This window comes from Phyllobates terribilis, unplaced genomic scaffold (assembly GCF_046119375.1).
Source record: "Phyllobates terribilis strain yellow unplaced genomic scaffold, ASM4611937v1 Scaffold_12__6_contigs__length_324123572, whole genome shotgun sequence".
Taxonomy (NCBI): domain Eukaryota; kingdom Metazoa; phylum Chordata; class Amphibia; order Anura; family Dendrobatidae; genus Phyllobates; species Phyllobates terribilis.
In genome coordinates, this window is record NW_027362772.1 from 94,045,651 (window position 1) to 94,060,194 (window position 14,544).

The following is a 14,544-nucleotide window of genomic DNA, read 5'->3' on the forward strand; positions in this document are numbered from 1 at the left end:
TTAACCAGCGGCTCCTTCCTCGGTCACCGCCTGGATTTCCGTCCTGATTTGTCCTTCGTTTCCAGTCTTCCGCAGATATTGTATAATGAGCAGCGCTGAGGATCTCTGCTTGCTGTCAGTAAATGTTGACCTTTGACGCTTTCATCCAGAGCCCGGCTCCTCACGCTCCCTCAGTCGGGCTCCTCACGCTCCCTCAGCCCGGCTCCTCTCGCGCCCTCAGCCCGGCTCCTCGCGTGCCCTCTGCCCGGCTCCTCTCGCGCCCTCAGCCCGGCTCCTCTCGCGCCCTCAGCCCGGCTCCTCGCGCGCCCTCTGCCCGGCTCCTCTCGCGCCCTCTGCCCGGCTCCTCGCGCGCCCTCTGCCCGGCTCCTCTCGCGCCCTCAGCCCGGCTCCTCTCGCGCCCTCTGCCCGGCTCCTCGCGCGCCCTCTGCCCGGCTCCTCTCGCGCCCTCAGCCCGGCTCCTCACGCTCCCTCTGCCCGGCTCCTCACGCTCCCTCAGTCGGGCTCCTCACGCTCCCTCAGCCCGGCTCCTCGCGCGCCCTCTGCCCGGCTCCTCTCGCGCCCTCAGCCCGGCTCCTCTCGCGCCCTCAGCCCGGCTCCTCTCGCGCCCTCAGCCCGGCTCCTCGCGCGCCCTCTGCCCGACTCCTCTCGCGCCCTCAGCCCGGCTCCTCTCGTGCCCTCAGCTCGGCTCCGCACATGCCCTCAGCCCGGCTCCTCTCGCGCCCTCAGCCCGGCTCCGCACGCGCCCTCAGCCCGGCTCCGCACGTGCCCTCTGCCCGGCTCCTCTCGCGCCCTCTGCCCGGCTCCTCGCGCGCCCTCTGCCCGGCTCCTCTCGATCCCTCTGCCCGGCTCCTCTCGCGCCCTCAGCCCGGCTCCTCTCGCGCCCTCAGTCCGGCTCCGCACATGCCCTCAGCCCGGCTCCTCTCACGCCCTCAGCCCGGCTCCGCACATGCCCTCAGCCCGGCTCCTCTCACGCCCTCAGCCCGGCTCCTCTCGCGCCCTCAGCCCGGCTCCTCTCGTGCCCTCAGCCCGGCTCCTCTCGCGCCCTCAGCCCGGCTCCTCTCGCGCCCTCAGCCCGGCTCCTCGCGCGCCCTCAGCCCGGATCCTCTCGCGCCCTCAGCCCGGATCCTCTCGCGCCCTCAGCCCGGCTCCTCTCGCGCCCTCAGTCCGGCTCCGCACATGCCCTCAGCCCGGCTCCTCTCGCGCCCTCTGCCCGGCTCCTCTCGCGCCCTCAGCCCGGCTCCTCTCGCGCCCTCAGCCCGGCTCCTCTCGCGCCCTCAGCCCGGCTCCTCTCGCGCCCTCAGCCCGGCTCCTCTCGCGCCCTCAGCCCGGATCCTCTCGCGCCCTCAGCCCGGCTCCTCTCGCGCCCTCAGCCCGGCTCCTCACGCGCCCTCAGTCCGGCTCCGCACGCGCCCTCTGCCCGGCTCCTCGCGCGCCCTCAGCCCGGCTCCGCACATGCCTGCCCCTTGCACTGGATTTTTTATGTATCCTGGACTTCTGAGGTCTTCTCATCACTTTTCCTCTAATCCTAAAATCCGGAGTCTGAATTTGGGGAAAATCACTTTTTAAATGTCAAAGGTTTCAATTAGTGAAATGTAGAGAGTGGTCCGAGCCATGAGGACGGCGCCCCCTGGAGGAGATCTGAGACCTCATCGGCAGCGGTCAGGGTGAAGGTTCAGAGGAAGCCGAATAATGACGAGGAGGCGAAATTGCTGACGTTTCTCCATCATCGTCTTGTTTTCTGTGGGATCCTCCGGCCGTCACACACGTCTGTCTGTAGTGATGGTATATACTGTAGTGTATATAGTGTATACACCGACCATCTCTATCTGAAATAACGAGGAGGCAGCAAAGAAAAAAAACAAAAAACGTTTTATAGGATCATGGTGGGAGATCCCTGCGGGAAATCTTATGCTGTTCTAAAACTTCTCACAGCTGAGGTTTTGTGACTGATGCCATTCATTATTTTCCTTTTTTTATCCTTTTAAATCAGGTTCATGTTTATTAAATATTTTCATTTTACATTAACCAAACAACATTAATAGATGTAACAACATAAATGAACACCAAAAGTAAAGCTTACAAAGTATACATTTTCCTATTAATATATAAAAGGTTATACCTTTACACTATATCATTTAGATTATCTCCCCTACTTTTCAACATGGCATCAGAGCTCCGTCCACCTCCCCGGGGAAGGGGAGTATGAGAGACAAGAGTGGGCAATCGTCCCAATCCTCCGCACCAAAGGGACCAACAGCCGGAAATGGAACTAGTCTATGAGGAGCAGGAGCCGGTGAAGGAAGACCTGGTGAAGGAAGACCCGGTGAAGGAAGACCTGGTGAAGGAAGACCCGGTGAAATGAGACCCGGTGAAGGAAGACCTGGTGAAGGAAGACCCGGTGAAGGAAGACCCGGTGAAGGAAGACCTGGTGAAGGAAGACCTGGTGAAGGAAGACCGGGTGAAATGAGACCCGGTGAAATGAGACCCGGTGAAGGGAGACCCGGCGCATCTCCCCAAATCTCACAGAACTTATGTACTGCGTTCCTTTTTAGATATGCACCCCTCTCCAAATGTAATGTATTATTCATTTTATTCTTAAATTCTGCAATAGTCGGGGGAGCAGAATCCAACCAATGATAAGCTAATAATTTCCTAGCCTGATACATTATCACCGATCTATCCAGTGACTCAACTTTCCTGCCCATTCTGTAGGAGTCTGATTTATTTAGGCTTATTCTGATGCTTTACACTGCAGCTCTGCTTCTTCAGATTGGCTTGTGCACAGGGGTCAGTACATGGGGAGATGTTAATATTAGGACAGAAGATTATGAACTACAAACCTTCAGTGAAAAAACAGATTATCAGCCGCCATCTTCCCTGCAGAGGGAAACGTTGTTTCACATCTCGGCCATTCAGATAAAGTTATCTCTCCTCTCTTTACGGGGTCCGTCCCTATATGACGTCCTTACTCCCGAGGGGGGCTGTTCATGACACATCCCCTTTAATGATGACTTTATTCTGAGTGGCTCCTATAAGATCTATTAGGACTCGAGGACTCGGCCGCCCCCTCCCATTATCACCGGCAGAGTTATTACATACAGAGAGCAACCTATAAAATTGTAACAGTTATGATGGACTTCCCCTTTAAGACTCCGCTCCATTACTCCTGACTGACAGCCGTGAGACGTCTCTACGAGGGAGACCCCACTAAAGAGCCGGCAGATTCCTCATCTGGAACGCGGGGGAATCGATGGAGACCGGTGTCTAACAGACACTTTGGCGCAGACGCCGCTTGTCAAGAATGGCAGACGTGATCTCAACTCAATCGATTGCTCTCTGTCACCGGGAGCCGGCGTCTGCGGAGAGTCAGTGCTGACAGCTCATCCTCTGCTCACACCCAAAGCTGCCGGCCTCGGGGGTGACCAGAGCAGAAGATCGCGCCCCGTCCTCCCTCTTGATTGATGTCACAGACCCCATTACTACTGTCTTATCCTAAATGTGGTGAATACTGAAAGATCCAAAAGACAGAAATGTAACGCACCCCGGCTAAAGGTCGCCTATACATGACGAGCAGAAGGGTACCATGTTCCGCCCTTGTGACTCTCATCATCCTCTACTGCTGACCGTGACACCCCCATCATTGTATAGACCTTCGTCTTCTCTATCTCATACATACATGTGACTGTGAGACCCCCATCATTGTATAGACCTTCGTCTTCTCTATCTCATACATACATGTGACTGTGAGACCCCCATCATTGTATAGACCTTCGTCTTCTCTATCTCATACATACATGTGACCGTGAGACCCCCATCATTGTATAGACCTTCGTCTTCTCTATCTCATACATACATGTGACTGTGAGACCCCCATCATTGTATAGACCTTCGTCTTCTCTATCTCATACATACATGTGACCGTGAGACCCCCATCATTGTATAGACCTTCGTCTTCTCTATCTCATACATACATGTGACTGTGAGACCCCCATCATTGCATAGACCTTCGTCTTCTCTATCTCATACATACATGTGACCGTGAGACCCCCATCATTGTATAGACCTTCGTCTTCTCTATCTCATACATACATGTGACCGTGAGACCCCCATCATTGTATAGACCTTCGTCTTCTCTATCTCATACATACATGTGACTGTGAGACCCCCATCATTGTATAGACCTTCATCTTCTCTATCTCATACATACATGTGACTGTGAGACCCCCATCATTGTATAGAGCTTCATCTTCTCTATCTCATACATACATGTGACCGTGAGACCCCCATCATTGTGTAGACCTTCGTCTTCTCTATCTCATACATACATGTGACCATGAGACCCCCATCATTGTATAGACCTTAATCTTCTCTATCTCATACATACATGTGACTGTGAGACCCCCATCATTGTATAGACCTTCGTCTTCTCTATCTCATACATACATGTGACCGTGAGACCCCCATCATTGCATAGACCTTCGTCTTCTCTATCTCATACATACATGTGACCGTGAGACCCCCATCATTGTGTAGACCTTCGTCTTCTCTATCTCATACATACATGTGACCGTGAGACCCCCATCATTGTATAGACCTTCGTCTTCTCTATCTCATACATACATGTGACCGTGAGACCCCCATCATTGCATAGACCTTCGTCTTCTCTATCTCATACATACATGTGACCGTGAGACCCCCATCATTGCATAGACCTTCGTCTTCTCTATCTCATACATACATGTGACCGTGAGACCGCCATCATTGTATAGACCTTCATCTTCTCTATCTCATACATACATGTGACCGTGAGACCCCCATCATTGCATAGACCTTCGTCTTCTCTATCTCATACATACATGTGACCGTGAGACCGCCATCATTGTATAGACCTTCGTCTTCTCTATCTCATACATACATGTGACCGTGACACCCCCATCATTGTATAGACCTTCATGTTCTCTATCTCATACATACATGTGACTGTGAGACCCCCATCATTGTATAGAGCTTCATCTTCTCTATCTCATACATACATGTGACCATGAGACCCCCATCATTGCATAGACCTTCGTCTTCTCTATCTCATACATACATGTGACCGTGAGACCCCCATCATTGTATAGAGCTTCATCTTCTCTATCTCATACATACATGTGACCGTGAGACCCCCATCATTGTATAGACCTTCGTCTTCTCTATCTCATACATACATGTGACAGTGAGACCCCCATCATTGTATAGACCTTCGTCTTCTCTATCTCATACATACATCTGACTTGTTACTATGTAGCAGATGATTAGTTCCGCAGATTCTCGTCAGGTCGCTGCATTGTTACTGTTTTTGCTCCTATAAATCTACATTTTTATTATTTTTGTAAATCCGCCTTTGGTTTTCATCACTCTCGATCAGATTGAAGCATGTCTGGACCGACATCTGATCCCAGGTCTCGTCCCCATAGTTGGTGTATACTGGTCCCTCGGGTCTGTATACAGCTTAGTCCTCACAAGTGTTGGATTGGGTTGAGATCTGGGGACTGTGAGGGCCGATCCAGCTCCTCTACTTCATTGTCGCTGAACCATTTCTTCCCTAATCTGGACCTATGTTCGGGTCGTCGTCCTGCTGGAACACTATGTCGTCCTTTTCATACCCATAGTACTCGAGTGTATGAAGGTACTCGTCTTGTAGGATACTCACATACAGCTCAGCATCCATCCTGGTCAAGTATCCAACGCCTTTGGCTGTGAAACAACCCCATATCACCAGGCTTCCTTCACTTTCTTGCTCCGTTGCCCCTTTTTCCCCTGTTTCTTCCAGACCCATTTGCCCCCATCTATTGACTTTCGTCTCATCGCTCCATATCGCCCGTTTCCGATCTTCTACTGTCACTTTTCGTACTTATTTGCAAACTCGAGCCGACGCTACTTATGACGATATTGAAGTCCAGGCTTCTTCACCTTTCCAGACCTGTGTAACGCGCGTCGGTGCTCACATAGACGTCTGTGATCTCACTATTACGAAGCTTACGAGCCTCCTCCTCTGCCGTGAACTGATAGACCTTGTGATGAGCCGACTTGGTGACTCGGATATTTTCCACCTCTTGGCTTCTGAATTGACGGACGTCATTCCGTATTCTTCATACCGTCATGGCCGCTCGCGTGATGCGGTTTGGCTGAGAGACGGCTATCGAGGAGCTGGATGAGGCTGCTTCTCTTTTCTTGGGAAATCTTCTTCATGGCGGCTCCTCGACCTTTTCCTTTGGGAATCAACCTAACGACGCACTGAGCTATTAGGGGATGTGAGAACAGGTTGTCATTTATAGTATATAGGAAGAAAGCAGGAGCAAAACAGTAACAATGCAGCAACCTGACGAGAATCTGCGGAACTAATCATCTGCTACATAGTAACAAGTCACATGTATGTATGAGATAAAGAAGACGAAGGTCTATACAATGATGGGGGTCTCACGGTCACATGTATGTATGAGATAGAGAAGACGAAGGTCTATACAATGATGGCGGTCTCACGGTCACATGTATGTATGAGATAGAGAAGATGAAGCTCTATACAATGATGGGGGTCTCACTGTCACATGTATGTATGAGATAGAGAAGACGAAGGTCTATGCAATGATGGGGGTCTCACGGTCACATGTATGTATGAGATAGAGAAGACGAAGGTCTATGCAATGATGGGGGTCTCACGGTCACATGTATGTATGAGATGGAGAAGACGAAGGTCTATACAATGATGGGGGTCTCACGGTCACATGTATGTATGAGATAGAGAAGACGAAGGTCTATACAATGATGGGGGTCTCACGGTCACATGTATGTATGAGATAGAGAAGACGAAGGTCTATACAATGATGGGGGTCTCACGGTCACATGTATGTATGAGATAGAGAAGACGAAGGTCTATACAATGATGGGGGTCTCACGGTCACATGTATGTATGAGATAGAGAAGACGAAGGTCTATACAATGATGGGGGTCTCACGGTCACATGTATGTATGAGATAGAGAAGACGAAGGTCTATACAATGATGGGGGTCTCACGGTCACATGTATGTATGAGATAGAGAAGACGAAGGTCTATACAATGATGGGGGTCTCACAGTCACATGTATGTATGAGATAGAGAAGACGAAGGTCTATACAATGATGGGGGTCTCACGGTCAGCAGTAGAGGATGGTGAGAGTCACAAGGGCAGAACATCGTTCCCTTCTGCTCGTCATTGTATCTGCTCCGTTTCGGTTGCTCCTGCTTGTTCACCTTCTCCACTTTTTAAAACAAAGTTTGAGAAAAGTTTGCAAACAAGGAGAGCAAATATGACTCTGAAACAAATCTGTGCGAGGACGAAGAACAAAGAGGAATTAACATCTGGTCCTGGAAAAGACGGCTGACCACCGAGAAGGGTCACCTAGGTTTCTGAACAGTAAATATTCCGGTATCTAACCGGATTATCCAGGGGGGCTCCGCTCCTTTGTGGACCCCAACTTGTCAGGTTTTTAGGACTTATTTATTATCTCAAATGAAAATCCTAGGCTTCTGCCCTCATTGACGTATTGGTGACAACTCGGCCACAGAACTGTAGACCTGCAGATAATTAGGGGCGAATTCTCGATGTCGTCTTCTGCTTTATCTTTCAGGTGTATTTCAAGAGGGACGGCGAGCTGATCGAGGTCATCCCCATGATGGACCCCCCGCCCGCTGCAGCTGGACTCCTGAACACCCGGGGATCCAAGAACCTTCTGAACCGAGACATGGACGATACGAAAATGCAAAAATCCCTTTTACTGCTGGACGCTGAGGAACGGGGATCTAACGCTTTCACAGAAAACCCCTTGCGATCCCGCACATCCGACCAAGGACCTATGTCCAGCCCCGTGACGGAGGCCATTCCAGAGACAGTGGTCAGCCTGGAGTTCCCCCGCTGGGTGCACAGTACAGACCCCACTTATTTCTTCCACCAAATGCATCTTCCAATGAGTGACGGGACGGTGGAGGTGCGAGCCATGCTCACCTGGACCCTAAACCCACAGGTGGACAACGAGGCCCTGTTTAGCTGTGAGGTGAAGCACCCGGCCCTCACGATGCCCATGCAGGCCGAAGTTACCTTGGGTAAGGCTGACATGGATTTCACTTTATTTTGTATTTTTGACGTCTGTTGTTTTCCTCATGCCGGCATCAGAATGGCGCCCCCTGCTGAGGTGGTCTGTACACACTCTCTCTATACCAGGAGCGTGCGGCTGCCCCTATAGTGATGACGTCTCTATATACCAGGAGCGTGCGGCTGCCCCTATAGTGATGACGTCTCTATATACCAGGAGCGTGCGGCTGCCCCTATAGTGATGACGTCTCTATATACCAGGAGCGTGCGGCTGCCCCCTATAGTGATGACGTCTCTATATACCGGGAGCGTGCGGCTGCCCTTATAGTGATGACGTCTCTATATACCAGGAGCGTGCGGCTGCCCCTATAGTGATGACGTCTCTATATACCGGGAGCGTGCGGCTGCCCCCTATAGTGATGACGTCTCTATATACCGGGAGCGTGCGGCTGCCCCTATAGTGATGACGTCTCTATATACCGGGAGCGTGCGGCTGCTCCCTATAGTGATGACGTCTCTATATACCGGGAGCGTGCGGCTGCCCCTATAGTGATGACGTCTCTATATACCAGGAGTGTGCGGCTGCCCCTATAGTGATGACGTCTCTATATACCAGGAGCGTGCGGCTGCCCCTATAGTGATGACATCTCTATATACCAGGAGCGTGCGGCTGCCCCTATAATGGTGACGTCTCTATATACCGGGAGCGTGCGGCTGCCCCTATAGTGATGATGTCTCTATATACCGGGAGCGTGCGGCTGCCCCTATAGTGGTGAGGTCTCTATATACCGGGAGCGTGCGGCTGCCCCTATAGTGATGATGTCTCTATATACCGGGAGCGTGCGGCTGCCCCTATAGTGATGACGTCTCTATATACCAGGAGCGTGCAGCTGCCCCCTATAGTGATGATGTCTCTATATACCAGGAGCGTGCAGCTGCCCCCTATAGTGATGATGTCTCTATATACCAGGAGCGTGCGGCTGCCCCTATAGTGATGATGTCTCTATATACCAGGAGTGTGCGGCTGCCCCTATAGTGATGACGTCTCTATATACCAGGAGCGTGCGGCTGCCCCTATAGTGATGACGTCTCTATATACCAGGAGCGTGCGGCTGCCACTATAGTGATGATGTCTCTATATACCAGGAGCGTGCGGCTGCCCCCTATAGTGATGACGTCTCTATATACCAGGAGCGTGCGGCTGCCCCTATAGTGATGACGTCTCTATATACCAGGAGCGTGCGGCTGCCCCCTATAGTGATGACGTCTCTATATACCGGGAGCGTGCGGCTGCCCTTATAGTGATGACGTCTCTATATACCAGGAGCGTGCGGCTGCCCCTATAGTGATGACGTCTCTATATACCGGGAGCGTGCGGCTGCCCCCTATAGTGATGACGTCTCTATATACCAGGAGCGTGCGGCTGCCCCTATAGTGATGACGTCTCTATATACCAGGAGCGTGCGGCTGCCCCTATAGTGATGACGTCTCTATATACCAGGAGCGTGCGGCTGCCCCCTATAGTGATGACGTCTCTATATACCGGGAGCGTGCGGCTGCCCTTATAGTGATGACGTCTCTATATACCAGGAGCGTGCGGCTGCCCCTATAGTGATGACGTCTCTATATACCGGGAGCGTGCGGCTGCCCCCTATAGTGATGACGTCTCTATATACCGGGAGCGTGCGGCTGCCCCTATAGTGATGACGTCTCTATATACCGGGAGCGTGCGGCTGCTCCCTATAGTGATGACGTCTCTATATACCGGGAGCGTGCGGCTGCCCCTATAGTGATGACATCTCTATATACCAGGAGCGTGCGGCTGCCCCTATAATGGTGACGTCTCTATATACCGGGAGCGTGCGGCTGCCCCTATAGTGATGATGTCTCTATATACCGGGAGCGTGCGGCTGCCCCTATAGTGGTGAGGTCTCTATATACCGGGAGCGTGCGGCTGCCCCTATAGTGATGATGTCTCTATATACCGGGAGCGTGCGGCTGCCCCTATAGTGATGACGTCTCTATATACCAGGAGCGTGCAGCTGCCCCCTATAGTGATGATGTCTCTATATACCAGGAGCGTGCAGCTGCCCCCTATAGTGATGATGTCTCTATATACCAGGAGCGTGCGGCTGCCCCTATAGTGATGATGTCTCTATATACCAGGAGTGTGCGGCTGCCCCTATAGTGATGACGTCTCTATATACCAGGAGCGTGCAGCTGCCCCTATAGTGATGACGTCTCTATATACCAGGAGCGTGCGGCTGCCACTATAGTGATGATGTCTCTATATACCAGGAGCGTGCGGCTGCCCCCTATAGTGATGACGTCTCTATATACCAGGAGCGTGCGGCTGCCCCTATAGTGATGACGTCTCTATATACCAGGAGCGTGCGGCTGCCCCCTATAGTGATGACGTCTCTATATACCGGGAGCGTGCGGCTGCCCTTATAGTGATGACGTCTCTATATACCAGGAGCGTGCGGCTGCCCCTATAGTGATGACGTCTCTATATACCGGGAGCGTGCGGCTGCCCCCTATAGTGATGACGTCTCTATATACCGGGAGCGTGCGGCTGCCCCTATAGTGATGACGTCTCTATATACCGGGAGCGTGCGGCTGCTCCCTATAGTGATGACGTCTCTATATACCGGGAGCGTGCGGCTGCCCCTATAGTGATGACATCTCTATATACCAGGAGCGTGCGGCTGCCCCTATAATGGTGACGTCTCTATATACCGGGAGCGTGCGGCTGCCCCTATAGTGATGATGTCTCTATATACCGGGAGCGTGCGGCTGCCCCTATAGTGGTGAGGTCTCTATATACCGGGAGCGTGCGGCTGCCCCTATAGTGATGATGTCTCTATATACCTGGAGCGTGTGGCTGCCCCTATAGTGATGACGTCTCTATATACCAGGAGCGTGCGGCTGCCCCTATAGTGGTGACGTCTCTATATACCGGGAGCGTGCGGCTGCCCCTATAGTGATGACATCTCTATATACCAGGAGCGTGCGGCTGCCCCTATAGTGGTGACGTCTCTATATACCGGGAGCGTGCGGCTGCCCCTATAGTGATGACGTCTCTATATACCGGGAGCGTGCGGCTGCCCCTATAGTGATGGCGTCTCTATATACCGGGAGCGTGCGGCTTCCCCTATAGTGATGACGTCTCTATATACCGGGAGCGTGCGGCTGCCCCTATAATGGTGACGTCTCTATATACCGGGAGCGTGCGGCTGCCCCTATAGTGGTGAGGTCTCTATATACCGGGAGCGTGCGGCTGCCCCTATAGTGATGAAGTCTCTATATACCGGGAGCGTGCGGCTGCCCCTATAGTGATGACGTCTCTATATACCAGGAGCGTGCGGCTGCCCCTATAGTGGTGACGTCTCTATATACCGGGAGCGTGCGGCTGCCCCTATAGTGATGACGTCTCTATATACCGGGAGCGTGCGGCTGCCCCTATAGTGATGGCGTCTCTATATACCGGGAGCGTGCGGCTGCCCCTATAGTGATGACGTCTCTATATACCAGGAGCGTGCGGCTTCCCCTATAGTGATGACGTCTCTATATACCGGGAGCGTGCGGCTTCCCCTATAGTGATGACGTCTCTATATACCGGGAGCGTGCGGCTGCCCCCTATAGTGATGACGTCTCTATATACCGGGAGTGTGCGGCTGCCCCTATAGTGATGGCGTCTCTATATACCGGGAGCGTGCGGCTTCCCCTATAGTGATGACGTCTCTATATACCGGGAGCGTGCGGCTGCCCCCTATAGTGATGACGTCTCTATATACCGGGAGTGTGCGGCTGCCCCTATAGTGATGACATCTCTATATACCAGGAGCGTGCGGCTGCCGCTATAGTGGTGATGTCTCTATATACCAGGAGCGTGCGGCTGCCCCTATAGTGGTGATGTCTCTATATACCGGGAGCGTGCAGCTGCCCCCTATAGTGATGACGTCTCTATATACCGGGAGCGTGCGGCTGCCCCTATAGTGATGACGTCTCTATATACCAGGAGCGTGCGGCTGCCCCCTATAGTGATGACGTCTCTATATACCAGGAGCGTGCGGCTGCCCCTATAGTGGTGATGTCTCTATATACCAGGAGCGTGTGGCTGCCCCTATAGTGATGACGTCTCTATATACCAGGAGCGTGCGGCTGCCCCTATAGTGATGGCGTCTCTATATACCGGGAGCGTGCGGCTGCCCCTATAGTGGTGATGTCTCTATATATCAGGAGCGTGCGGCTGCCCCTATAGTGATGACATCTCTATATACCAGGAGCGTGCGGCTGCCGCTATAGTGGTGATGTCTCTATATACCAGGAGCGTGCGGCTGCCCCTATAGTGGTGATGTCTCTATATACCGGGAGCGTGCAGCTGCCCCCTATAGTGATGACGTCTCTATATACCGGGAGCGTGCGGCTGCCCCTATAGTGATGACGTCTCTATATACCAGGAGCGTGCGGCTGCCCCCTATAGTGATGACGTCTCTATATACCAGGAGCGTGCGGCTGCCCCTATAGTGGTGATGTCTCTATATACCAGGAGCGTGCGGCTGCCCCTATAGTGATGACGTCTCTATATACCGGGAGCGTGCGGCTGCCCCTATAGTGATGATGTCTCTATATACCGGGAGCGTGCGGCTGCCCCCTATAGTGATGACGTCTCTATATACCAGGAGCGTGCGGCTGCCCCTATAGTGATGACGTCTCTATATACCGGGAGCGTGCGGCTGCCCCCTATAGTGATGACGTCTCTATATACCAGGAGCGTGCGGCTGCCCCTATAGTGGTGACGTCTCTATATACCAGGAGCGTGCGGCTGCCCCTATAGTGATGACGTCTCTATATACCGGGAGCGTGCGGCTGCCCCTATAGTGATGACGTCTCTATATACCGGGAGCGTGCGGCTGCCCCTATAGTGATGACGTCTCTATATACCGGGAGCGTGCGGCTGCCCCTATAGTGGTGACGTCTCTATATACCGGGAGCGTGCGGCTGCCCCTATAGTGATGACGTCTCTATATACCGGGAGCGTGCGGCTGCCCCTATAGTGATGACGTCTCTATATACCAGGAGCGTGCGGCTGCCCCTATAGTGATGATGTCTCTATATACCGGGAGCGTGCGGCTGCCCCTATAGTGATGACGTCTCTATATACCAGGAGCGTGCGGCTGCCCCTATAGTGATGACTTCTCTATATACCAGGAGCGTGCGGCTGCCCCTATAGTGATGACGTCTCTATATACCAGGAGCGTGCGGCTGCCCCTATAGTGATGATGTCTCTATATACCGGGAGCGTGCGGCTGCCCCTATAGTGATGACGTCTCTATATACCAGGAGCGTGCGGCTGCCCCTATAGTGATGACGTCTCTATATACCAGGAGCGTGCGGCTGCCCCTATAGTGATGACGTCTCTATATACCAGGAGCGTGCGGCTGCCCCTATAGTGATGATGTCTCTATATACCAGGAGCGTGCGGCTGCCCCTATAGTGGTGACGTCTCTATATACCAGGAGCGTGCGGCTGCCCCCTATAGTGATGACGTCTCTATATACCAGGAGCGTGCGGCTGCCCCTATAGTGATGACGTCTCTATATACCAGGAGCGTGCGGCTGCCCCTATAGTGATGACGTCTCTATATACCAGGAGCGTGCGGCTGCCCCTATAGTGGTGACGTCTCTATATACCAGGAGCGTGCGGCTGCCCCTATAGTGGTGACGTCTCTATATACCAGGAGCGTGCGGCTGCCCCTATAGTGATGATGTCTCTATATACCAGGAGCGTGCGGCTGCCCCTATAGTGATGACGTCTCTATATACCGGGAGCGTGCGGCTGCCCCTATAGTGATGACGTCTCTATATACCAGGAGCGTGCGGCTGCCCCTATAGTGATGACGTCTCTATATACCAGGAGCGTGCGGCTGCCCCTATAGTGGTGACGTCTCTATATACCAGGAGCGTGCGGCTGCCCCTATAGTGATGACGTCTCTATATACCAGGAGCGTGCGGCTGCCCCTATAGTGATGACGTCTCTATATACCAGGAGCGTGCGGCTGCCCCTATAGTGATGACGTCTCTATATACCAGGAGTTTGCGGCTGCCCCTATAGTGATGACGTCTCTATATACCAGGAGTGTGCGGCTGCCCCTATAGTGATGACGTCTCTATATACCAGGAGCGTGCGGCTGCCCCTATAGTGATGATGTCTCTATATACCAGGAGCGTGCGGCTGCCCCTATAGTGATGACGTCTCTATATACCAGGAGCGTGCGGCTGCCCCTATAGTGATGACGTCTCTATATACCAGGAGCGTGCGGCTGCCCCTATAGTGATGACGTCTCTATATACCAGGAGCGTGCGGCTGCCCCTATAGTGGTGACGTCTCTATATACCAGGAGCGTGCGGCTGCCCCTATAGTGATGATG

At 52.9% G+C, this 14,544-nt stretch overlaps 1 protein-coding gene across 2 annotated transcripts in view; it reads left to right on the forward strand.

Moving 5' to 3' along the window:
• IGSF21 (immunoglobin superfamily member 21) overlaps positions 1–14,544 on the forward strand; it is an 895,000-nt gene that overhangs the window by 667,952 nt on the left and 212,504 nt on the right. For both annotated transcript variants that reach the window (XM_073656170.1, XM_073656169.1), the window contains exon 6: positions 7,651–8,122. In XM_073656170.1, the coding sequence (XP_073512271.1) occupies positions 7,651–8,122 (472 nt within the window). The remainder of the gene's footprint in view (positions 1–7,650; positions 8,123–14,544) is intronic.